The sequence below is a fragment of the Saccopteryx leptura genome, chromosome 3 (assembly GCF_036850995.1).
Source record: "Saccopteryx leptura isolate mSacLep1 chromosome 3, mSacLep1_pri_phased_curated, whole genome shotgun sequence".
NCBI lineage: Eukaryota > Metazoa > Chordata > Mammalia > Chiroptera > Emballonuridae > Saccopteryx > Saccopteryx leptura.
Window position 1 is genome coordinate 206,274,409 of NC_089505.1, and position 27,412 is coordinate 206,301,820.

Sequence of the window (27,412 nt, forward strand, 5' to 3'; positions counted from 1 at the left end):
TTGTATCTCAGATAATACTTTTTTTTTATTGGTAATATTTTTAAATTAAATTTAATGCAGTGATATTGATAAATCAGGGTACATATGTTGAGAGAAAACATCTCCAGATTATTTTGACATTAGATTATGCTGTATACCCCTCACCAAAGTCAAATTGTCTTCCATCACCTTCTATCTTGTTTTCTTTGTGCCCCTCCCCTCCTCCAACCCCCTCTCTCCTTCCCACCCCATTTCCCCCCTCTTCCCCCCCATTACCATCACATTCTTGTCCATGTCTCTGAGTCTCACTTTTATGTCCCATCTATGTATATATTCATATAATTCTTAATTTTTCCTGATTTACTTATTTCACTCCATATAATGTTATCAAGGTCCATCCATGTTATTCTAAATGATCCAATGTCATCATTTGCTATAGCTGAGTAGTATTCCATAGTATATATGTACCAAAGCTTTTTAATCCACTCGTCCTCTGACGAACACTTGGGCTGTTTCCAGATCTTCGCTATTGTGAACAATGCTGCCACAAACATGAGGGTGCATTTATCCTTTTGGAGCAGGTCTATGGTGTTCTTGGGGTATATTCCTAAAAGTGGGATAGCTGGGTCAAAAGGCAGTTCGATTTTTAATTTTTTGAGGACTCTCCATACTGTTTTCCACAGAGGCTGCACCAGTCTGCATTCCCACCAGCAGTGCAGGAGGGTTCCATTTTCTCCACATCCTCACCAGCACTTATTCTGTGGTGTTTTGTTGATGAGTGCCATTCTGACTGATGTGAGATGATATCTTATTGTGGTTTTAAGTTGCATTTCTCTAATGATTAGCAATGTTGAGTATTTTTTCATATGCCTATTGGCCATCTGTATGTCCTCTTTGGAGAAGTGTCTATTCCAGGGGTCTCAAACTCGTGGCCCGCGGGCCGCATGCGGCCCGCTGAACAATTTTGTGCGGCCCGCAGACTAATCCATGAAGTTTTGAACTTCGCGGGCCGCGAGTTTGAGACCCCTGGCTTTTTCCCATTTTTTGATTGGATTGTTTGTCTTTCTGGTGTTGAGATATACAAGTTCTTTATAAATTTTGGTTATTAACCCCTTATCAGACCTATTGTCAAATATGTTCTCCCATTGTGTAGTTTGTCTTTTTATTCTGTTCTTATTGTCTTTAGCTGTGCAAAAGCTTTTTAGTTTGATATAGTCCCATTTGTTTATTCTGTCTTTTATTTCACTTGCCCGTGGAGATAAATCAGCAAATAAATTGCTGCGAGAGATGTCTGAAAGCTTACTGCCTATGTTTTCTTCTAAGATGCTTATGGTTTCATGGCTTACATTTAAGTCTTATCCATTTTGAGTTTATTTTTGTGAATGGTGTAAGTTGGTGGTCTAGTTTCATTATTTTGCAGGTAGCTGTCCAATTTTCCCAACACCATTTATTAAAGAGGCTGTCTTTACTCCATTGTACACTCTTACCTCCTTTGTCAAATATCAGTTGTCCATAGAGCTGTGGGTTTATTGCTGGGTTCCCTGTTCTGTTCCATTGATCTATATGCCTGTTCTTATGCCGGTACCAGGCAGGCTGTTTTTGAGTATAATGGCCTTGTAGTATAACTTGATATCAGGAAGTGTGATACCTTCCACTTTATTCTTCTTTTTTAAGATTGCTGAGGCTATTTGTGTTCTTTTTTGGTTCCAAATAAATTTTTGGAATATGTGATCTATATCTTTGAAGTATGTCATTGGTATTTTAATTGGTATTGCATTGAATTTATAGATTGCTTTGGGTAATATAGATATTTTAATGATGTTTATTCTTCCTAACCATGAGCAGGGTATGTGCTTCCACTTGTTTGTATTTTCCTTGATTTTTTTTTATCAATGTTTTATAGTTTTCCGAGTACAAGTCTTTAGTCTCCTTGGTTAAATTTACTCCTAGGTACTATATCTATTGCTACCCCAGCTTGTTTTTCATTTCCATTTGTATGAAATGTTTTTTTTCCATCTGTTTACCTTCAGTCTATGTGCATCTTTTGTTTTAAGGTGTATCTCTTGTAGACCGCATATGTACAGGTCCTGTTTTCTTATCCATGCAGCTACCCTATGTCTTTTGATTGGGTCATTTAATCCATTTAGATTTAAGGTTATTATTGATATGTAGTTGTTTATTGCCATTTTATTCTTTAAAGTTGTATTCCTCTTTTGCTATATTCTTTTCCCACTTTGATCTGTTTACACCATGCCCCTTAACATTTCCTGCAGCATTGGTTTGGTTGTAATGAATTCCTTGAGGTTTTTTTTTGTCTGGGAAGCTTTTTATTTCTCTTTCAATTTTAAATGATAGCCTTGCTGGATAAAGTAGTCTTGGTTGTAGGTTCTTGTTCTGCATTACTTTGAATATTTCTTGCCATTCCCTTCTGGCCTCAAGTGTTTCTGTTGAGAAGTTGGGTGTCATCCTTATGGGGGCTCCTTTGTAGGTGATAACCTTTTTTTCTCTAGCAGCTTTTAATATTTTCTCTTTATCATTTAGCTTTGGTATTTTAAATGTGATGTGTCTTGGTTTCTCTTTAATGGAATTCTCTATGCTTCTTGAACTTGTGAGAGTTTCTCCTGCATTAATTTAGGGAAGTTTTCAGCTATGATATGATTAAACAAAGTCTCTATCCCTTGTTCTTTCTCTTCTTCTTCAGAAACCTCTATGATGAGGATGTTATTTCTCTTTATGTTGTCACAGAGCTCTCTAAGAGTTTCCTCAGACTTTTTGATTCTCTTTTCTTTTTTCTTCTCTGCTTTCATGCCTTCTTTCAACTTGTCCTCCAACTCGCTGATTCGATCCTCAGCTCCATCCATCCTGTTTTTAATTCCTTCCATTGTGATCTTTATTTCTGATATTGTATTTGTCATCTCTGACTGATTCTTTTTTAATATTTCAATATCCTTTTTTATACTTGCTATTTCTTTATTTAGGTGTTCATAATGACCATCCATTGTTGTTCTAAGATCCCTAAGCATGCTTACAATCATTATTTTGAACTCCGCATCTGGAAGTTTGGTTATTTCCATATCACTCAGTTCAACTCCTGAAGGTTTCTCTTGGGGTTTCATTTGGATTGCACCTCTTTGTCTTCTCATTGTGTCTGTGTTTGGGTGTTTTGCTTGTAGAGCTGGTTGAGTCTTGGCTTGGTGTTGTCTGCCTCCTGTTTTCAGTTTTGTTATTTCTAGATCTTCTTGGGTTGGCATCAGCTACTATTTGTAATCCACTTTCAGTTTTGGGCCGCTTTGAAGTCTTGATTTGTTTGTTTTTTTAATAGGTGATAGTCTTTTTTACTGATCTCAGCAGGGGGCTTCCTTGAAACTGTATCTAGGAATGAGGTGGGTGTAACCTGAGACTCTGAAGGCCTCTTCCACCAACTAATCTTGCTGGGGGCAGGGTGTTTTCTCAGCTTCAGTAGGGGGATGTGTATCTCAGATCTCCATGGAGACCTGAGTTACTGCCCCTCCTCCCCACTTCTTGTTTTCAGCTGTGTCTTGTTGTTCTGATTGGAGCTGGCAGACGTCTGGAGATATGTGACTTGGGAGCAATTCAGTCTTTTGTTTTGTGAAAGGATCAGTCCCTCCCCCAGCCATGGCCACCTCCAGTATTGGATAAGTCAGCTTTTTAGGTAGTCCACTCCCTTCCTCTGCTCCTCACTGTCTGTCCCTCTCTCTCCCCTTTCCACTTGGGAGATAAGCTGGTCCTTTAACACACCTCGCTCCCTGGTCACCAGGCAAGTGGCTGTGAGCAGTAATTTCTGCTCTTTTTCCTGGAGTGAGATCCCCTCTGGGCCCTCAGCCTCACCCCCCCCCCTCCATTTTTGTAAGCTGGGGAGATTCAGGTGCTCCCTACCAGGTTTGTTGTGGCTTCTTGTTTGCTCTTTGGTTTTTGAGAGCTGTTCTTATAGTCCAGAGTTCGTTTTTCATGCTGATTGTTTCTAAATTGATTTGTATTCCAGTTTTGTGGTGAGAGCTGGGAGTCTGTGCATCTGCCTACTCCACTGTCATCCTCAGATCTCCCAAGAATACTTTTTAAATTCTTTTATTTGTATTTTTGGTGGTAAGTGCTGAAGAAGGTTTTATTGATTGAGGCATTGATTTATTCATTAGTCAATACATATTTAATGGGCTGACTGTACCGAGACACTGGTCTGGGGCCAGACCTGGCTCATGGGTGAGAACAACAATATGTGAATGGATTTTACTACTGCAAGCCTAGGAGGTCCATATAATGAGCTTTTTGGTGCCTTTTAAAAAAACTATTTGGATAGATTTTTGCCACAGAAAAAAGCTACAAAGCACCATGGCCATGTTGACATTTGCAAGTGTATGGATTTTGCTACAGGTGTTTTTCTACACGTAAGCCATTTCAATTACTGCAAATGGAGCCAGTTCAGTGAATTTAGGGCTTTCCAATGTCTATCTTCTCCTTCAACTTTGCTCAGGTAATCATTGCTTCTTTTGGTCCCATTATGGTTCAAACACTGATTTTGCTTCTCACTGTTTACTCCAAGAAAGGAACAGGTCGGTGGGAGATCACATGGGGATAGATAGAGCTGACATTTCTCAGGCTGTAAGGTGCAGTGGAATGGGCACCATCTTTAGCCCTCTAACCCTTTCTGGTTCCTTGTGGGGCTTGATTTAGAATCAGGGTCCATAGATGGGCTCTGGTCCCAAACTGCTGTGCCAGGTAAAATCCCCTGGGATCTTTTTGAAAATACATATTCCTGGGCCCTGTCAAAATCCTTTAAAAAATTCTGATTTTCAGGGCTGGATCCATAGTTTTAAAATCTCCTTGAGAGATACCAATATGGACAGTGTTTGGAAACTACAAACTCCCAAATCTACATCAGCAGCCCTGATATCTCACCCTCTTTACATTTCCAACTCAAATACAACAGTCCCCCATTATCCATGGTCTCAGTGACCTGCAGTCAACCACAGTTCAAAAATATTAAAAGAAAAGTTCCAGAAATAAACAATTCATAAGTTTAAATTGTGTGCCATCTGAATAATGTGATGGGTGCAACAATGCCTTCTGAGTCCCACTAGACATTAGCATCCATACCCTTAACTGATGGGTGCAAGCTCTGAAGTCCCAATGGCAATGAGTCCTCTTGGTATGACAGCTCTTCCCCCTGCACTCCACATAGATGCAGAAAGGGGTTATAGGTCTCTTTCTGAGTGTTATGAACTCCCACAAGGCCACATGAACAGGGGGCTCAGTGTCTTATAGAGTCTTTATGAAGAGGCTTCTGAGTTTTTAATTATAGCCTGACCTCACCTTCCTCTTGGGCCACAGACATAAAGCCATATGGTTGGGCTGGGAGGCACATCTGAAAATAGACCCCACCCTGAATTCTGCATTGAATCACCCTTCTAAGAACTGAGGCTTTGCTGCTTGGCCACACTTGTTTGCCTGACTCTCTCTTCCCTTGGATGAGTTCTTACCCAGGAGTCATCATAGGTACTCCTGACCAATAATAACCAGATGTCAGTGATGGACTCAGTTCAAACTTCTCTTTTCCTCCCCTTCTCTACTAATATGCTCTCCCAACCTCCATCCTCCTGGACCTAAATGACTGCTTTCATTAATAGCAGTCCTTGTAGCTAGCTAACATTCACTGAAGGCTTACCATGTGCCAGACGCATTGTACGTGCGTTGTTCCTTTTCTGGAGTAGAGTAGCACAGAGTGTTGACTTTGAAGAAAGGCCGACTCACTAGCTACGTGATCAGGAGCAAATCACTTAATCTCTCGATGCCTCAGTTTCATCCTCTGGAGGCTATGAATACTAATCCTTCTCTTACAAGGGTGTTGAAAAGATGAAATGAGAAAGCCTATATAAAGCTCTTAGCACAAAGCCTGGCATGTAAAAAAATACTTAATAAAGGATAATTATGATTCTTTTTGGTATTCTTGCTCAAGATCTCTCCCAACTCTAATCCAACCAATTAGTAGAAATGTTCTTCAAGTTTAGGCTATGTAATTTAGATTGTGGACATCTCTTCTGGATTATAAACTTGTAAAGTGGGGCCACTGCCGTAGAAGTGGTTCAATATGTGTGAATCGAATACAACCTCATTCCATAAGACTTTTCCCTGGCTTTAGGATCTACAGGCTTCCTTGGTTTCCACAGAATACTTCAAGCATGTTGAATGTGTATGTATTTGATGGTGTTATATGTGTGTGGGTGTGAGTGTGGGTGTGTGTGAGGAGGTGCACTAGGCTTGTTTATTGTATAGTGTATATATTGTCTATGCAGCTATGTGTGTATTACATGTGTGGTGGGTATATTTTAAGTGTGTTGCACATGTGTGCTATGTGTGCTATATATGTGTGTGTTATGTAAGTGTGGGTATGTGAGTGTGTACCTTGGATCCCCAGGGTAAGTGTGATCCAGGAATGGTGTGGTGCAGAAGAAAGGGCATGGATTTGAGCACACATTGTCCTAAACTGGGATCTCAGCACCACCATTAATTCACTGGTGACCATTGATATTACTTAAACCTTTCTAAAATTTTTTTTTCATCTGGGAAGTGGGGGTTCTCACTTTTGAAGTTGTTTAAAGGCTAAGAGATCAGTCTAGTGCAATATATCAAATTGTGCCCAAAATATAGAAAGCACAGTACAAAGAGTAGCCATTTTAGTAGTACCTGGAACAAGGGTGGAGTACTCTCCACAGCCGGAAAATAAAGAGCAATTGAATTACAGATAAGTACATCAATGACATCTCTTGAAGATGAGGACATCTTCTGAGGCACCCAGGGTTGCAGAGGTCAGTGCTCCTCCCCACTCCACCCCCATCCTGACCCAGAGAGGGACAGTGTGTGAACCCAGGGATGGAAAGGATGGCTCTAAAAAACAAAACAACAGAAAACAAAACAAAAAAGAAGCAGTGATTAGTGTCCCGCACACTCTGGGCTCACACACTCTCTGTTCATAGTGCCAAAGGTGATAATGAGTGGTTGGTTCATCTCTTTTCATTGGATGCTTTCAGAAATACCCTTACATCTTCCAAAGTAAACATCTTTGTACACATCGCTTAGTCAGTAATGATTTACCGCCATTTTCTAATACTTCTGGGGAAAGCATAAATGGGTGGAGGGTGGTTAACATTTCTAAAGAAAAAGAAAAAAGTAGTGGAGAGTTCACATTTTAATATTTTTTGCCTATGAAAATGTTCAAATTGTGGTTTCATAGGTACTTACCCCTTTATCGAAGGTCGCGAAAAATTTGATGTAAGGCTGGAAGTGTTCAGCTGCTTCTTCAAAAGCCTTGTAATCTAAGAGGAAAAGATGGAAGGGAGAGACATTTTCAAGATGCACAATGCAGACATTGCTCCTTTTAAATAATGTAGAGAGAGTGGGAGGGGTGATTAGATGATTATTAAGTAGATATTATTTAGGTAGATAATTATACTGCTCACAAATTTAGGGATTATTTCAAAATGAATATGAAGCTATAAAAATCCCCTAACTTTTGTGAGCAGTATAAATCCAGTTTCCCCAAGGAATTTGTACTGACTGGCACTCAATCACCCAAAAGAATTCTTTCCCACGCTTTTATATGTTTTATGTAATTGGTAGATTGAAAAAAAGAAACCCAGAGAGAACAAGGCAAAGAAAAAAATTGTCACATGCTAGACCAAAAGGATAAGTTTTTTTGCTCACATTCACTGCTAGTTATAAACGTGCCTGATTGTGAATGAACACAATGTAAGGAGAAATGTACCTCAGTACATAAAGCAACTCAATCAAAAATGACATCACAGAAGTATTTTAAACTTCTAGGCAGTAATCTTGTTTTTGGTAAGTTCCAGTTTTTGTATACTTCTTTTTAAGTTTTGCTTTTTTTTTTTTTTTTTTTTTTTTTTTTATTTTTCTGAAGTTGGAAACGGGGAAGCAGTCAGACAGACTCCCGCATGTATCCGACCGGGATCCACCCGGCACGCCCACCAGGGGGCGATGCTCTGCCCCTCTGGGGCGTCACTCTGTTGCAACCAGAGCCATTCTAGTGCCTGAGGCAGAGGCCACAGAGCCATCCTCAGCGCCCGGGCCAACTTTGTTCCAATGGAGCCTTGGCTGTGGGAGGGGAAGAGAGAGACAGAGAGGAAGGAGAGGGGGAGGGGTGGAGAAGCAGATGGGCACTTCTCCTGTGTGCCCTGGCCAGGAATCGAAACCTGGGACTCCTGCACGCCAGGCTGACGCTCTACCACTGAGCCAACTGGCCAGGGCAAGTTTTGCTTTTTTTAATTCTGATCCCTGGAAAGGGTTATTGAAAATTAATCAAGACCATGTTTGACTCTGGTCCCAAACTTGAGTCCAAACTGGTGAAGAGAAGCATAAGGCCACATGGATGTGGCCATGCTGTGCCTTACTATACCTGGACAGTTACTTGGTAAAGACATTTATGGTCAAGCCTTCGATTTGAAGGTGATAATAATGGTAATGGTAATGGTGGTGGTAGTTGTTCTACAAATACTCCATAATCTTGGAAGTCGATGATCTTGCGATTCATTCTTAACAAGATTAACTTTTTCCACTTCATGGCATTCCATATCCCTTCATCATCGGAAGCATAAGCTTTTGCTAGAATTCCAGGAGCATGTAGAATTTTCTAATATTCAATTAATATTTCAAGAATAATACTGGCTCAGGGGACACCAAGATGAGTAAGAAAGCTCATAGCCTAGGGCAGCTTATGGACTCTTAAAGAACCACAGTATAATGTAATCCTCTCTAGAACAGAGATAAGCACAAAAAGCACAAATGAGAGAGGATCTGAAAAATGTACAAGAAACTTGTACATACTGATCCATGTTCACACAAACTAATCCTCATATAACTGACTGGGTTGTCACAAACTATACCATATATGCTGATAGTTGGGGTAAAGGATTGAGTGGAGGGGAATAAGATGGATGGCAGATTTGGAGAATGAATAGAGGAAAGTGGGAGGGTCTAGAAAAGGAAACGCTATAGCTAAGTCATTTACATCTATTTACAGCAGCAGTGGGCTCCATTGGGATTCTCTGTTTCCCTTCTCCTGTCTTCTTGCCACTGATGAGCCTCTCTCGACCTCCTAAACTCCTACTTTGATGGAAAGCACAGCCTAGACCTGTGTCAAAAGAACACTTTTCCTCTCTTGGGGAGTAATCTATATCCCTATTAAGATGGGAAAGGGTGGAGCCAAGTAAGTCCCAGGTTGGCGCTTCAAGCTGGAATTGAACCCTTAGCCTCCTGTAAACAGTAGTTGTCTTCAGGAAGCCTGGCTTAGTGTTCTACTCTGATCTCATGAGCAGGGCAGTCAGCATCCATACAGAAATGTGAAAATTGAAATAAAGGCACCTAAAGAACTGGGGCAAAACTCCCTAGCTCACCACCTTCCCCCAACACACTCCTAAGGAGAGCAAATAGAAGCTCTTATGTTGCAAATGAAGAGAGCGTTCAGCTGGGACATGGGGGAGAGAAAATTGGTGGATTGTTGAGATGACTAAAGATGCCAGTTGGCAGATGGGGTAGAGACACAGTTTCACAAATAATTTCAAAATATTTTGGCGTTTCCTGAAATAGCCAGACGCAGCCCTTATTTGCACTTCCCTCCTGTACTATGCTACCAGATTGTCTTCCCACTCCCTCTCTTCAGGGCTGAGACACCAGAAAAAGGCTTACTCACTGGGCTTATGCTGCCAAAGCAGTTTAAGAAAAGGTACTCAGGTAGTGAGTCTTCCTGGTTCTTTCCCTTCCTGATTCTTCCTGACTCCCACTCACCACCCTTTCACCCCTGGGTGGATTGTGCTGATGCTCTGAGATGTTCTTGTGCCCACCCAAAACCCAGCCGCAAAGCTTTCAAAGGGAACGTACCCAAGGGTGTGGAGGCCTTGGTGGTCAGCGGGCTTGGCCAGCAATTTTCCACATTGTGCTGCAGCTGCTATGCCCAGTCCTATCCCAATTTTCCTTTAATGCTGTCCAAGTGTCTGATAAGCTCTCCAACTGGTGACCCTGAGAGCTGCCAACTCAGGAAGACAGCCCACTGTGTGCCCCATTTTGGGGATAATCTAACTGGAGGGTGCACAGGTGGAAAAGTGGAGGAAGGGCTTCTCTATTCTGTAAAACACTCACTTGCCTTCAGGGCCCGAGCACATGGTCCATACTTTCTGTTCTTCAGCTCCCCTGCTTGTTTTGCATAATCAAGGCAGGTGACCCCTTGCGCAGGGTGAGAGGAAGATTCTCCCTCTCTACTACCCAGCATAGGACTTGCCAATGGCCCATCCTCTTTATGGATAATCTAACATACCTTGTTGGGGATCAAGCCTTTAGACCAGTGGTTGTCAACCTGATCCCTACCGCCCACTAGTGGATGTTTCAGCTTTCATGGTGGGCGGTAGCAGAACAACCAAAGTATAAATAAAAAGATAGATTTAACTATAGTAAGTTGTTTTATAAAGATTTATTCTGCCTTGGCCGGTTGGCTCAGTGGTAGAGCGTCGGCCTAGCGTGCGGAGGACCCGGGTTCGATTCCCGGCCAGGGCACACAGGAGAAGCGCCCATTTGCTTCTCCACCCCTCCGCTGCACTTTCCTCTCTGTCTCTCTCTTCCCCTCCTGCAGCCAAGGCTCCATTGGAGCAAAGATGGCCGGGGCGCTGGGGATGGCTCTGTGGCCTCTGCCCCAGGCGCTAGAGTGGCTCTGGTCGCAATATGGCGACGCCCAGGATGGGCAGAGCATCGCCCCCTGGTGGGCAGAGCGCCGCCCCATGGTGGGCGTGCCGGGTGGATCCCGGTCGGGCGCATGCGGGAGTCTGTCTGACTGTCTCTCCCCCGTTTCCAGCTTCAGAAAAATGAAAAAAAAAAAAAAAAAAAAAGATTTATTCTGCCAAACTTAGCGAAAATCCGACATAAAGTACTTGGTAAGTAATTATTATTATATGCTTTAACTTGCTGTAACTCTGCTTTATAAATTTTATAAAGTAAAGTTACTTCCCTACTTTATAAATCACCATTACTGTGGAGCTGGTGGGCGGTTAGAAAATTTTACTACTAACAGAGATACAAAAGTGGGCGGTAGGTATAAAAAGGTTGACTACCCCTGCTTTAGACCAACAGGCTAGGGTTGGTAGACAACTTACATTCTGAGTCCTCACTCTTGAAAAAGCCAATAAGTTTGATGTGGTCTTCGATGCGTTCAAAAGCTTGGACTTCTAATTTGTTGCCGATGACCTCCACTGGATCTTCAATGAGCTGAAATGCCACACATATGCACACAAGATTGGTTTCTTCCCCAGGAATCAGGCACATATGTCCAGGGTTTTGGAGAGAAGCTGTGGATTTTGGTTAATGCCCCAGCATCCCTTCCCCCTTGCCCCCAGTGAGTACAGCAGCAGCACCTTTTGAGGAATTAACCTTAACTCAGGGGTAGACTGCTTGGTCTGGGGACAATTCTATTTCTCTTGCCATATATTGATACAGGAATGGTATAAGACCCAATTCTAGTCAGTGAATCTCCACGGAAGATTTGTTCAAAGCTTTAGGAAAGTTCTGCTTTCTCTTTAAGGCAACAATAGGAAGCCAGATTTCCCCCTCCTTGTTAGTAAATATTAATGAGAAAATGGGATATTTCATCTCCTACTCCAGGCTATCTTAGAACCAAGAACAGTCAGCTTTGGGACAAAGCTAACACACTGCATTTTCCGTGATTTACAGAGAAAAATGGAGCTAGAGCCCTGATTTGCTCAATCTAAAATCTGCCCTCACTCTGAATTTCTATTTGCATGGGTCAATCTTGTTGCTTATCAATGAAAGTAGCTAGAGTCTGGTTCTGTTACAGTTTCTAGAAGCCCTGGCCTTGCTGGTAGAGTGGGGGCAGTGCCATGTTGGCCCAAGGTTGCTCAGTTGCTGCCCTTAACCTTTGAAGGTTTGAGTTTTGGGTCAATGAAAGGGCTGAGGAGAATCTATGGGCACTTTTTGGTCGGAGGTAACCTTCTGCTCACTTTGACTCTCTAGGCTGTTGAAGCTGTAGAGAAAAGGCAAGACCACTGTGGACAAGCTGTGAAAGAATCATCACTGTGGATGATCTTGTTCTGTACAGAAGTCTGTGTTCAAAAACAGCTTGAACTTGACTTCACAGCTTCTGTTAGAAGTGTCAGTTTATCCATGGGTAAAGTATTTTTGTGGTGTTTGTTTCTCTATTTGCCTGAACATATAAATCTGAAGGTGGTGAACTCCCTTGGCTGAGAGGAAGATTGACATTGGGGCTCATTAGTCCCACCTCTTCTTATTCTGATCTGAGAGTAACTCAGCTGATTATTACTCCATTTCCTACTAATTTCCCAGTGATTATCCACCTCTTCCTCCATATCTTCACTTCAGAAGCACTGGAATAAAGCCAAGGGGATTCTAGGGGATGTTGGTGCATAACTACTAAGAGAAATAGCATATTACTACTACACAGTTCTGATGTGTGACTTGCCAGTCATGAATAAAACGGTTTCTAAAGTGTCTAGAGGGCCAGCTTCCCCAAAGAAGTAAATAGCACTGTGATGTAGGATCTCCTTAATTTTTTGTGAAGCCTAATAAATTTGTCTTAGACCAACACCGGTTACCCAGCTTCTGTGTCTTATTTTAAGGTTTTGTTTCTCCCTCTATTTGAACCCAAACAAGTCCATGCTGGGCCACTGTGCATAAATGCTTACGTCCAAGAGAAACTCCACCAGGACATCAGCTGCAAACTCGCCATCAAACTCAATCGTGCGATCACCCTTTAGAACATACAGGCTTCCTTCTTCATTAAAACCTGAGAGAAAGGAAGATTTCCCAGGACACAGTCATCCTAATGCAGGAAACACCATCCTGCTGGCCGGAGTCCAGCTGAGAGGGACCAGCATTAATCCTAGGATTGGTTCCCTTGAGACAACACTTTGCAGGTGCTTCCAAAGCAGAGATTTAAATCAAAATAGTCAAGGACCAACAATTCTGCCTGAATTTTAACTTAAAAGAAAAAGCTCTTCTCCACCCAGCACTGCTTTAAGTTTCCAAAAATCCCATGACCTTATCAAAAAGTTTGAATACCTACTGCCCACCTGACTCTTTTGCCTGCTATCCAGGTCCTCCCACAATCTCATGCCAACCCTACCCATTATGCTCGCCCCTGGGTAGGGCTGTGCTCCTTGAGAACTGCTATCTCCATCCCGGTAGTTCCCTTTGCTTCTGATCCACAAGCTGATTTGGAAGAGTGTGTCAGGAAAAGTCACAGAGCACGATTCTCTACAGGTATAGTCTGAGGCAGCCCCCACTTCCATCTGCCATCTTGGTCAGCAACTTCAGGCCTCAGCTTAGGACTCATTTTTCCCAGGAAGGCCACTTCATCATCTCCTGCCATGATCGATCTTCTCTGAGCTCATGATACCGGTAGGCTTCCCAAGGGTAGGGCCCTTTTACCTTGGTATCTCAGGGTGTCACACAGAGCCTGGACACACTGGGCACCCCACAGATGTCTGTGGCCAGCATGAACAGCTTGCTTTTCTAGAATAACTGAACTCTGCACACTCTCCCTTCGCAGTTAACTGAGGACGCTGTGAGCGCAAGGTCTGCATCTTCTTCCCACCCCCTGTCGCTCTTGGCAGAAGGCTGTGCACATTAACAAATACTTTCTGGAAGACTACATTACCCCCCAGGAAGGCTAAGGAGCTGAGGCTGGGATTCAGTCCAACTGCAGGCATCCTTAATTCCTTAGATTAATTATTTTCAAACTTTCTGTGAGCTGGGGAATGCTTCCTCCAAATGAACTCCTCTGCAGAAACTCTAGGGAAAGGGAGGCTGGCCCCCTGCCTGCTGTGTCCCAGGGCACATATGAAAATCCCAACACAACTCGGAGCACCATTTCTAAATGTAAAGGAGCAATGGATCATGTATCCTTGAATCTGGCAATGACTGCTTACGAAGGGCACTGCAGGGAGTATCCGCAATGTCCTGCTGTTACCTTTTGCTCTGAGTGAAACCAGTTCAGAGGCTATTATTGCATTAGTTTGGGCACAGCCTGATGGAGATGAAGGACCTGTGCACAAAACACCGCTGTCCTGTAAACTGCGAGGATTAGGTAGTCAAGGACAAACCTACTCCAGTAATTTCTCCAGGCTGAACTTGGAGAAAGGGATATTACCTCCCCTGGGGTAATATCCCCTGGGCCATTCTTATGAATGCTTGCCTGGCTTGTCTTCCCTAAAGTTTTAGATCTCCAGAACACTAGTGTTTTCCTCGAACTAAATTTATTGGAAATCCAACTTCTCATTAAAACAATTGGAAGGGAGAGAACTTGGGAGTAATAGGTGCTGGGAGGAAAAAGGATTTATCAAATTGCTTTTGACTAAGGAGTTTTACATACTTTGCTTTCCTTCAAGGGGAAAAAATATTCCTTAATTTGTCTCTAGAGAAAAAGATACCCCAGAAATTCTTAATAATTCATTATCATTTTATAACAATGAATTCTTCCTTGTGTCTAACTTAAACACAGTCTCCTGAGATTTAAATCTTAAAACAAACCAAACCAACCAAACAAACAAAAAACAAGACTGGTCTTCTTGAAAATAAAATAGAAAACAGTTGTTTGTCATTCCTGGAAATAATGAACTTTCATGTACCTGAAGGTGTTTATTGAACCACAACTGTTCTATTTTCTTTTTTCCCCCTGTGCTTACCACTTCAAATCTAATTAACCTTTCCTCTAAGGTCTTGTTTTATAACCTCCTGCCCTGGTCATTGTTCACTGGTCATGTGGAAAAAGCGAAATGGGCAGTACCCATGTGGGGTGTTTGAAAAGCAGGGAAGTTACCTGTTTTCTCTCTCCTTGGGGTTAGAGGTGTAAGGGGATCTGAAGTACACTTGCACTTGAGCATCACGTTGACACAAGAGATTACAATTCACACTGTGTAGTCACCTACGCATACCTTGTCTAAATCCTCCCTCTCATCCCTGGTGATAATGCCCAGCTGGGGTTTAGCCTTTAATTTAGAAACCACAGGGACACCAGAGTCACTACCATTAGTGCTGGATTTGTTGACTTCTTCAGCCAAGAGGTAAGAAAATAATAGATAACGGAAGGAGAGATTTGATCTCCCTCAGGGAGATCACGATGGTAGTGAGATAGAGAAGCTGACCTTTTCATTCTAGGATCTAAATATAAAGGTTTAAATTTTTAGCGTTGCCTGGCTGGTGGTGGTGCAGTGGATAAAGTGTAGACCTGAAATGTGAGGTCATCAGTCCGAAGCCCTGTGCTTGCCCAGTCAAGGCACATATCAAGCAATCAATGAGCAACTGAAGGAAGCAGCTATAAGTTGATACTTCTCGCACCCTCACTCCTCTCTCTGTAAAAGCAACAAATAAAATATTTTAGAAAAGTCTTTAGTGTCAGTTTCTCCTGGAAGAAACACTCTGCATTGCATTGATGCAAAGATATATTCGATTATTAATGTAAAACCATCTCATTCAGGCCAATATTTACTTTTATGAAACTTTCCTATAACCCAAGACTAGGGTACTCAAGATCATACCAATGAAAATAAACATAAAGCCCAGTTATCACACAAGAATAAATGAAACTATACTTTTTTTGCAAGACATCATTTCCTCCAAAAAAAATCATACTTACCCAATTTCTTGGCAAGCTTGGCTTCTTTCTTGGCATCGACCATCACAAAGCCTATATCTTTGTGTTCCAGGACTTGGGCCACAAGCTGAAGGGAAAGACAAAGAAAATACGTGAACCCAAGGCAGGACGGTGGTAGACTCTATCACAGGATACTATTGTGAGGTTTTCAGGAGGGTTTTCCTCCACATTTCCTGTTACTGTGACCATTTGTGAAAGGATTCTATGCTTATCCACTCAGAATAAGGATAATTCCACAGAGTGCTGACCCAAGGAGAAAAAACATGAGGACTGGACCTACGATATAAGGTCTGAAAGAATACATCCACTCTTGCACACCCCTCTCTGTTCTCAGGGTAGACAAAATCTGAATTGGGAAAGAAGAGAATTAGAAAGAAAAGAGTACTCAGATGCCCTTGGATACCTGACAGAGGACCCTGAACCCTTCCCCAGCCACCAAATGAACCTGGGGTGGGGCGAGGACGTGAGAGGATACCAGATAGGCTGAACGACCTTTGAATAAAGGCAACCCATGTCCCTGATATCTAAGCGTAGTTCTCGGGTTTCCCCACATGTGGAGTAGAGTTGTCCAGTGGGTGTATCTGGCACTAGACTGGAGACAGCCTCTGAAGGTTTCCTGCAGCTGATGGAGAGGAAGAACTGTAGAACCTGGAGGTGAGGAGGACGCAGCATGATCTAGGTGGGCAGAAGGCCGAAAATGGCTCTGAGTGAACATCAACACAGATTACACCGAACACAAACTTGGGTAAGCTCCTGAAGCTTAGATACAAGGGAGTAGGGCACTCTCCATTGGTTGAAATCAAATGCCTTCCATCTGGCTGAATGGGAGCTTGAAAAAGAAATAGAATAAAGAAGCTACCAGTGAGATAGTATTTTCTTCTAATCCTTTAAAATAAAAGAGATGCAATTGCATTTGTCAAGTCCTGGTTGACTTGAAATCATAGGCTGGCCACCAGCACAATAGTTCAGCAAAAATCAAGAGAATCAATTGGTTATATTAGGAATTTACAATAGAGTAATGTATATTTTATTATTATTTGTAAATTATGTTATACATCTTTTATATCAGTAAAATCTACAATAAGCTTACATACATATAAAATATAAATAACACAGACAGATTTGATGTACAGTTTCCCTTAAATAGTAATATTAATACAAATGTAATAGTTTTACATCTTTTAAAAACTGTAAGATAATATAACAGTCTGGATATCGGCATTGATATAGTCTAGATACAGAACATTTTCATAACTACAAGGATCCTTCAAGTTGTCCTTTTATAATCACATCCACTAGCTTCCACCCTCATCCCTGCCCTGACCTTTGGCAACCACTATTCTGTTCTCCATTTCTGTATTTGTTCATTTCAAAAATGCTATATGAGTTGACTCATATAGTATGCAATCTTTGAGGATTGGCTTCTTTCACTCATCATATTTCTCTGGGGACTCATCCAGATTCTTGTGTATATCAGTAGGTCTTTCCTTTTCATTGCTGAGTGGTATTTCCACGGTATGGAGGAATCACCATTTTTTCAACCTTTTATCTATTGAAGGACATCTGAGTTGTTTTAAGTTCCTGGCTATTATGAATAAAACTGCTATAAACATTTCTTTACAGGTTTTTATACAAAAGTTAGTCTTAATTTCCTGAGGACAAATGCCCAGGAGTACAATTGCTTGGTTGTATGGTCATCACACATTTAAGTTTTAAAGAAATGACCAAACGGCTTTCCAGAGTGGGTGTACCACTTTACATTGTCACCAGCAATGTGGTGATGAGTGATCCAGTTCTTTGCTTCCATGTCAGCATTTGGTGCTGTCTTTATTTTTTATTTTAGCCATTCTGACAGATGTGTAGTGCTATCTTCTTATGGTTTTAATTTGCATCTCCCTAATGGCTAATGATATTGAAGACTTTTTATGTACTTATTATTATTGGTATGTTCTCTTTTAATGTCTTTTGCTGTTTTCTAAAATGACTGTTTTTAGATTGTTGAGTTTTGAGAGCTCTTTAATATTAATCTTTTGTCAAATGTGTGGCTAACAAACATTTTCTCCTGCTCTATAACTTATCTTTTCATCCTCTTAATAGCGTCTTTCATGAAACAAAAGTATTTAATTCTGATGAAATCCAACTTATCATTTTTTCCATTTGTGAATTGTGCTTTTGGTATTAAGTCTAAGAAATCTTTGATTAGCCTTAGATCCTGAAATTTTATCCTAATTTTAAAAATGTTTTATAGTTTTACATCTTACAATTAAGTCCATGATCCATATTGAGTTGAAGTTTATGCAAAGTGTGAGACTTATCTTGAGGGGTTGTTTTTATTTTTTGTCTTTTCTTCTGTTTTGCCAGTGGATGTCCAACTGTTCCAGCACTATTTGTTGAAAAAGCCACTTCTCCTTTTGCACCTTTGTCAAAGATCAGTTGACAATTATGTGGGTCTGTTCTACTTTCTCTATTCTGTCCCTCTGCCAGTAACAACCTTGATTGCAATAGCTATATTATAAGCCTTGAAAGTGGGTTGATTACCTCTTCCCACTTATCCTTCTTTTTCAAAATTGCTTTAGCTAGTTTAGTTCCTTTGTATTTCTGTATTAATTTTAGAATAATCTTTATTTTTAATTTTATTTATTCATTTTAGAGAGGAGAGAGAAATGGAGAGAGAGAAACAGAGAGGGAGAGAGAGAGACAGAGAGGGAGAGAGAGAGGAGAGACAGAGAGAGAAGGTGGGGAGGAGCTGGAAGCATCAACTCCCATATGTGCCTTGACCAGGCAAGCCCAGGGTTTTGAACTGGCGACCTCAGCATTTCCAGGTCGACACTTTATCCACTGCGCCACCACAGGTCAGGCAATAATCTTTTTATTTATGAAAAAAATCTTACTAGGATTTTGATAGGAGTTGCATCGAATCTTTAAATCTGTCTATTAACTTGGGGAGAATTGACATATATACTATGTTGAGTCATCCACTTCACAAAGTGGTATGTCTCTCCACTTAATTAGACCTTCTTTGATTTCTTTCATCAGCATTGTGTGGTTTTTAGCATATAAGTCTTAGCTATGTTTTGTATTTATACCTCAGTATTTAACATTTTTGAGCAGTTGTAAATAGTATTTGATTTTAAATTTTGGTATCCCAGAGTTTGTTGCCAATATATGGATATATAATTGGCTTTTGTATGTTTATCTTATATTTTGCAACCCTGATAACCTATTATTAATTCTAAGAGTTTTCTGTTGTTGTTGTAGATATTTTGGGATTTTTCAATGTAAGTATTCACATCAACTGCATTTTGGGACAGTTTATTTCTCCCTTTCCAATAGATATGCTTTTGATTTCCTATGCTTCTTTGTTGCACTGGCAAGAACTTTCAGCTCTCTGCTGAATAAGAGTGCTGAGAGTGGGCATCTGTGCCTTGTTCTCAATCTTAAGGATTTGTCTATTTTTTCTTTCAGTTCTATCATATGTTTTGCGGTTTTGTTCTTTGGTTTGTATACTTTTAGGCTTTCTTATTTTCTTGGTGGAGTGACCAAGAAAATGGATCTACTAGGCTCTATAGCTTGTGCTCCAGATTTCTTCACTTCTCTTCTATAGTTGCTTCTCTTGTTTCTCCTTTTATTTTTATGTCTTCTCAGCATCTGTGGCTTCTCCTTTGGATTTCCTCTCTTGTTGTAACTTCTTTGAGGGCTTTCTTTGACTATTCATTCTTCCTTCTGTGCCCTGTTCACACACTCCCATTCTCCTTATTTCTTCCTGCCTCTTAACCACTCCTGCTCCTCTAGGGCTGAGGATATTGGGCAGAAGCACAGAGTACTGCTCGGTGGAGTGTCCCTGGTGGCTGGGGCTAGAGGGTTAAGTAACAAATGACACCCTACCCCCAACCCCATGCTGTTTTCTCTTCTTTCTTGGGTTTTGGCTGGGACTAGGGGAAGCATAGAATAAAAGACATCATCATCAGTGTTTATGTTATGACTCATCTTGGGCCTTCCTCCGATATTTAAACAAACCATTCAGCAAAGTCATTTGGCTTTAGTCTATTGCATTCAATTTGTTAGACAAGGTCATTTTCCAGTGAGTTTCCTGGTCTTCAGTGTAAGTCACTCTGTCCTATTTAGTGCTGTCAAAACCTCAACTTAAATGTATCCTTGTCTATTATTCAAAATTAATTATGATAAGGCCCAATGGCTCTGTGATATTGGTGAGTGCATCTATGCCTACAGCATGAACCTCTGACAGGGTCCTTAACTTCGGTGTGCACAAGACTCACCAGGGGTACTGGCTAAAGTGGAACTTCTGGGGCCTCCACATCAACAGGTCTGGGGTGGGCTCAGGAATCTACCTTTCATAAACCACAACCACACCCCATGATTCTGATGTGGCAGACCTCATACCACACTCTGGAAAAACACTGCTATAAATTTTCAGTTTATCCAAAAGTGACATGACACAATGTTTTCCAACTGTGACCCATGGGCCCATACTTTGCCCGGTGGGCCCCTCTACCTTAGGCATAAAGAACGTCAACATCAACATTACCAAGATTATAAGCAATTCACTCTGAAAATTAAACACAGAATTTCACTCTGACCTCTGTTAGGCATGTACAACCATATTTTGTTGGTTTTTAGGTGGATGCAAATGTGTGCTTCTTTTAGGCATGCCAATCATGGACTGCTAATTGCCTTATTGATATTTATATGTGATTTTTGAAGACATATGAATGGAAGCAGAAGGTGCTGTCTCAGAAAAAACTCAGTTCTGTTCTCCTGGGTTACTGTTTAACTAAGCATAGCCCCTCACTGTCTTAGGCATGGATGCACAGACAGAAGCAGCAGACACAGATGGGCCAGGAAACTACACTACCAGAGACCTGCTCACCTCCTCCTGATGCACTTGCTAAGGCCCTGCAGTGGCCCATCACTCTCACCTCCCATCATAATTAGGCCCAAAGTCTGCCCACTTGAGCTCTGTCATCACTTCCGTCAACCGTAGCAAGCATGGTTTGTGAGCCTAAGCCAAGGGTAAAAGGACTGGCTGCAACCCAAGAGAGAGCAGTGAGGGTGGAGAATGGCTATGGTGATAGCTCGGGGCCTGCTGGGCTCATTACTGCCATGACCCATCCCCATGACCACACACCGCCAACCCCTACAGCCTGTTAGGCCAGTGATGCAGGCTGGACATTGTCTGCCTCTCACATTTAACTAGCTCTCACCTCTGCCTTTGCTTTGGCCCTGAATCTCCAACTCATGTGTTCCTTTCTTCACTCCACTACAGCCCAGGCCCACTGCTCACTCAGGTTGCTGCCAACCTTGGCTGCAAAGCCCAGCTCCAGGGTCATATTTCATGCTGGTCTTATTTCCGTGAATTCCAATAGCCCATTGCAGAGACACAGCTCTCTGACACCTATTTTACAATCATAAAAGTTGTGTATAAGTCCCTTCTGTGGTGTGAATCTTTCCTGTCAAAGGAGAACCCCTTGTTGTGCTCTTTTGTATCTTATATAGTTCCTTAGAGACACTCAGACTTTGTATGAAGAGATGGACTAGGCCAAGAACTTCACAAATTCAAGGGACATTTGAGCCAAAGAGAAAGAGGCCGTCATCACCAATTATGGTAATTAAGAGTTTCAAATAGGAGGAGGGGAAAAGATGGAGTTGCTATGTCTTATAAATTCCAGAACACTGGAATACTCCAGATCTGACTGCAGCTTTCTCCTGTTGACTTACAATCTTTGCTCTGCTGATTTTGTTTGTTTGTTTGATTAATTGGTTGATTATTTCTCAGGTGGTCTCACCTACTGTCATACCCTAGAATGGGTTGTCTTTTACCAGTTGGTCTGTGTAGACCAGGACATTGGCACAGAACTCAATTTTTTCAGAAATATTAAGATTTGCTTAGGTCATTGCTGATTCTTTTGAGTACAAAAGAATAACTTAATGGAAAAGTACTAATAACTAATATACATAATTCAATAATAAAGTAGGCATATTTAGTATATCGTTATTCTCTCTCTTTTCATATTGCATTATATACGTATGTATCACACCACTGATAACTCTGTAATGATGAGGTCAAACTAGATCTCATCTCCAAATGAATACAAGACCAAGGGTAGTAATCCCAGTGGTTAAGAACGCAGGACTTGGAACCAGAGAGCTGGATTTCTGACTTGGTCGCAGGTGCTGTGACCCCACTGCAAAAGAGGGACAATAACAATACTGTTTCGTAAGTCTGTTGTGAAGGTTAAATGAGAAAAAGCAGGTGGAATGCTTGACAAGCTGTTGGTTGCAGCAAGAGCTTAATCAGTGTTAGATTTTTTTCTTGATCCTATGGCACTGGATAGGACTCTGGACTGTAGGCTGATTCAAAAATACCAAAGTCTGATGTATTGAAATGAAAGAGAACAGTAATTGTTAACTGAGAATCTACTATGATCAAGGTCTGTGCTAAACAGAAGTGTGTAAGATACATTTCAGCATTAAGGACCTTGTTATTTCATTAGTGAGGAAGTTAATGACAAACTAGGTAGGTGCTAAAGGACTAGAAATTAAAGGCTATGGAGACAGACAGAGAGTAAGAGAGAGAGAGAGAGAGAGAGAGAGAGAACTCTTGGACAGGGATGTCAATTATGCAGAACCTAGTGGGCTATGATAAGAACTGCAGATTTAATTTCCATGTACTCAGGATGAAATCTAAAACCCTAACAAGGCTGGCATGGTTTGGCCCACCTTCCTGTCCAGCCTCACTTGAGTCCACTCTGCCTATTACAGAATATATGGTACTCTTTTCCAGTTCTTGTAACTTCAAGCTCTTTCCTGCCTCAGGTGGTCTTCAGGCAGGATTCCCTTGTCAATTTAGGCCAGGTATGCGCAGCAGCTGCCAGTAGGGGGTGCGTGTTCTAATTCACACAAAGGCACTAATCAAGCTCTACTCTCACATTTGCCCTTGACCCTTCCTCTCCATTCTTCACCAACTCCTATTATCCTTGGCGGCTACACATAAAAGAGCTCAGAAGGCAATCCTTGATTACCAGCTGAACTGGGTGCTCTTTTTAGACACATCTATAGTCCTGTGCTTTTCCTCCCCAAACCTTCTCAGTTTGTAAGTACACTTAGCTTACAGGATCATTGGCCAGCTCTACATCCCTGTCTGTTTTTCTAGCACTTAGTGTAGTATCTGAGCACAGTAGATCACAAAACATATTAGTTCCTTGCCCTTTCTATGATCTCACTTATATGTGGAATCGAAAACAAAACAAAACTGAACTCAGATAGAAGCAGGAGGTGGGGGGAGGGGTTAAATGAGCAAAGGGGGTAAAAACATACAGAGATTTGCGGTTAGAAATCCTGGGGATATAATGGACACCATGATCACTATAGTCCACAATACTGTATTGTATATTTGAATGTTGCTAAGACAGTAATCTTAAAAGCTCTCATCACAAGAAAGAATTAACTATGTATGGTGATGGATGTTGACCATATTTATTGTGAGGATCATGTCACAGTATACACATTTATCAAATAGTTACATTTTATACCTAAAACCAATACAACACTATATGTCAAATATGTCTCAATAAAAATTTGTTTCACTAAATATTTTCATAAAATGTAAATAACAAGAAGATATTAAAGGCACCTGGTTACATTAATTGATGAAAACGCTATCTTATTAAATTCATCTGTAAAACAAAAAAGTAATAAACACTACCATATTTTCTCTTGTCTTTTAAACACCAAATTCCTAAGGTTTATCAATTTCTAATTTTCAAGAAAAATTACTTTTACAAGCCTGAAACCCATCCTGCGAAGTGTAATTGTTACTCTTTGCATTTGTACATTGAATATATTATGATTTTATATTCATGTTATACATGAAATGGTCTTTTTTATTTAAAAAATTTTTTTTTATGAATTTTAATGCAGGGACATTGATAAATCAGGGTACATATGTTCAGAGAAAACATTTCCAGATTATTTTGACAATTGATTATGTTGCATACCCCTCACCCAAAGTCAAATTGTCTTCCGTCACCTTCTATCTGGTATTTTTAGTGCCCCTCGCTTCCCCCCACCGCCTCTCTCTCCATCCTTACGCCCTCTCCACCCCTGCATCCCCGTTACCATCACATTCTTGTTCATGTCTCTGAGTCTCATTTTTATGTCCCATCTATGTATGGATTCATATAGTTCTTAGTTTTTTCTGATTTACTTATTTCACTCCATATAATGTTATCAAGGTCCATCCATGTTATTGTAAATGATCCGATGTCATCATTTCTTATGGCTGAGTAGTATTCCATAGTATATATGTACCAAAGCTTTTTAATCCACTCATCCTCTGACGAACACTTGGGCTGTTTCCAGATCTTTGCTATTGTACACAATGCTGCCAAAACAGGGGGAGCATTTCTCCTTTTGGAGCAGTTCTATGGTGTTCTTGGGGTATATTCCTAAAGTGGGATAGCTGGGTCAAAAGGCAGTTTGATTTTTAATTTTTTGAGGAAACTCTATACTGTTTTCTACAGTGGCTGCACCAGTCTGCATTCCCACCAGCAGTGCAGGAGGGTTCTCTTTTCTCCACATCCTCCCCAGCACTTATTCTGTGTTGTTTTGTTGATGAGCGCCATTCGGACTGGTGTGAGGTGATATCTCATTGTGGTTTTAATTTGCATTTCTCTAATGATTAGTGATGTTGAGCATTTTTCCATATGCCTATTGGCCATCAGTATGTCCTCTTTGGAGAAGTGTCTATTCATTTCTTTTGCCCATTTTTGATTGGATTGTTTGTCTTCCTGCTGTTGAGATTTACAAGTTCTTTATAAATTTTGGTTATTAACCCCTTATCAGACCTATTGTCGAATATGTTCTCCCATTGTGTAGTTTGTCTTTTTATTCTGTTCTTATTGTCATTAGCTGTGCAAAAGCTTTTTAGTTTGATATAGTCCCATTTGTTTATTCTCTCTTTATTTCACTTGCCCGTGGAGATAAATCAGCGAATAAATTGCTGCGATAAATGTCTGAGAGCTTACTGCCTATGTTTTCTTCTAAGATGCTTATGGTTTCATGGCTTACATTTAAGTCTTATCCATTTTGAGTTTATTTTTGTGAGTGGTGTAAGTTGGTGGTCTAGTTTCATTATTTTGCAGGTAGCTGTCCAATTTTCCCAACACCATTTATTAAAGAGGCTGTCTTTACTCCATTGTACACTCTTACCTCCTTTGTCAAATATCAGTTGTCCATAGAGCTGTGGGTTTATTGCTGGGTTCCCTGTTCTGTTCCATTGATCTATATGCCTGTTCTTATGCCAGTACCAGGCTGTTTTGAGTACAATGGCCTTGTAGTATAACTTGATATCAGGAAGTGTGATACCTCCCACTTTATTCTTCTTTTATAAGATTGCTGAGGCTATTCGTGTTCTTTTTTTGGTTCCATATAAATTTTTGGAATATGTGATCTATATCTTTAAAGTATGTCATTGGTATTTTAATTGATATTGCATTGATTGTATAAATTGCTTTGGGTAATATAGACATTTTAATGATTATTCTTCCTAACCATGAGCATAGTATATGCTTCCACTTGTTTGTATCTAACTTGAATTCTTTTATCAATGTTTTATAATTTTCAAAGTACAAGTCTTTAGTCTCGTTGGTTAAATTTACTCCAAGGTACTTTATTTTTTTGGTTGTAATAGTGAAAGAGACTATTTTCTTAATTTCTGTTTCTGACTGTTCATTGTTGGCATATAAAAATGCCTCTGATTTCTGAGTATTAATTTTATATCCTGCCACTTTGCTGAATTCATTTATCAGGTCCAGTAGTTTCTTGACTGAGACTTTAGGGTTTTCTATATACAATATCATATCATCTGCAAATAATGATAGTTTTACTTCTTCTTTTCCAACTTGAATGCCTTTTATTTTTTCTTCTTGTCTGATTGCTGTGGCTAGGCCTTCCAAGACTATGTTGAATAAGAATGGTGAAAGGGGCACCCCTGCCTTGTTCCTGATCTTAAGGGGATTGCTTTTAATTTTTGCCCATTGAGTATGATGTTGGCTGTGGGCTTGTTTTAGATGGCCTTTATTATGTTGAGGTATGTTCCCTGTATTCCCACTTTGCTGAGAGTTTTGATCATGAACGGGTGCTGGATTTTATCAAATGCTTTTTCTGCATCTATTGAAATTATCATGTGGTTTTTGTCCTTCCTTTAATTTATGTGATGAATCACATTGATTGATTTGCAGATATTGTACCAACCTTGCCTCCCCAGAATAAATCCCACTTGATCATGGTGTATGATTTTTTCTATATATTGTTGGATCCGGTTTGCTAATATTTTGTTGAGGATTTTAGCATCTATATTCATCAGGGATATTGGCCTATAATTTTCTTTCTTTGTGTTGTCTTTGCCTGGTTTTGGAATCAGAATTGCGCTCACGTCATAAAAGGAGCTTGGAAGTCTTCCTTCCTCTTGAATTTTTTGAAATAGCTTGAGGAGGATAGGAGTTAGTTCTTTTTGAATATTTTGTAGAATTCACTTGTGAAACCATCAGGCCCAGGACTTTTCTTTTTTTTTTTTTTTTTTTTCTGAAGCTGGAAACGGGGAGAGACAGTCAGACAGACTCCCGCATGCGCCCAACCGGGATCCACCCGGCACGCCCACCAGGGGCCATGCTCTGCCCACCAGGGGGCAATGCTCTGCCCCTCCGGGGCGTCGCTCTGCCGTGACCAGAGCCACTCTAGCGCCTGGGGCAGAGGCCAAGGAGCCATCCCCAGCGCCCGGGCCATCTTTGCTCCAATGGAGCTTTGGCTGCGGGAGGGGAAGAGAGAGACAGAGAGGAAGGAGGGGGTGGGGGTGGAGAAGCAAATGGGCGCTTCTCCTATGTGCCCTGGCCGGGAATCGAACCCAGGTCCCCTGCACGCCAGGCCGATGCTCTACCGCTGAGCCAACCGGCCAGGGCCAGGACTTTTCTTTATTGGGAGTTTTTGGATAACTGTTTGGATCTCATTTGGTGTAATTGGTCTGTTTAGGTTTTCTGATTCTTCCACATTGATTTTTGGAAGATTGTATGTTTCAAGGAATTTGTTTATTTCATCTAGGTTGTCTAGCTTTTTGGCATAGAGTTCTTCATAGTATTTTCTTACAATATTTTGTATTTCTGTTGTGTCAGTTGTTATTTCTCCACTCTCATTTCTAATTTTATTTATTTGAGTCCTCTCACTTTTTTTCTTGGTGAGTCTAGTTAAAGGTTCATCGATCTTGTTTAACTTTTCAAAGAACCAGCTCCTAGTTTCATTGATCCTCTGTATTGTTTCTTTAGCCTCTATGTCATTTATTTCTGCTCTGATTTTTATTATTTCCTTCCTTCTACTACATTTGGGCTTTACTTGCTGTTCTTTTTCTAGTTCTTTTAGATGCAGGGTTAAGTTGTTTATTTGAGCTTTTTCTAGTTTCTTGAAGTGTGCCTGTAGTGCTATGAACTTCCCTCTCAGGACTGCTTTTCCTGTGTCCCATAAATTTTGAGTTGTTGTATGCTCATTGTGATTTGTTTCTAGGAATTTTTAAATTTCTTCTTTGATCTCATTCTTAATCCATTTGTTATTTAACAACCTGCTATTTAGGTTCCATGTGTTTGAAAGTTTTTGAGCTTTTCTCTTGTGCTTCATTTCTAGTTTCATGCCATTGTGATCAGAGAAAGTACTTGATATGATTTC

General features: G+C 40.8%; 1 protein-coding gene across 1 annotated transcript in view; it reads right to left on the reverse strand.

Moving 5' to 3' along the window:
• CASQ2 (calsequestrin 2) overlaps positions 1-27,412 on the reverse strand; it is a 72,543-nt gene that overhangs the window by 26,093 nt on the left and 19,038 nt on the right. Inside the window, exons 2-5 of the mRNA XM_066377225.1 lie at positions 15,665-15,749; positions 12,714-12,814; positions 11,151-11,262; positions 7,234-7,307 (exon numbers count right to left, since the gene is read on the reverse strand). Of these exons, the coding sequence (XP_066233322.1) occupies positions 7,234-7,307; positions 11,151-11,262; positions 12,714-12,814; positions 15,665-15,749 (372 nt within the window). The remainder of the gene's footprint in view (positions 1-7,233; positions 7,308-11,150; positions 11,263-12,713; positions 12,815-15,664; positions 15,750-27,412) is intronic.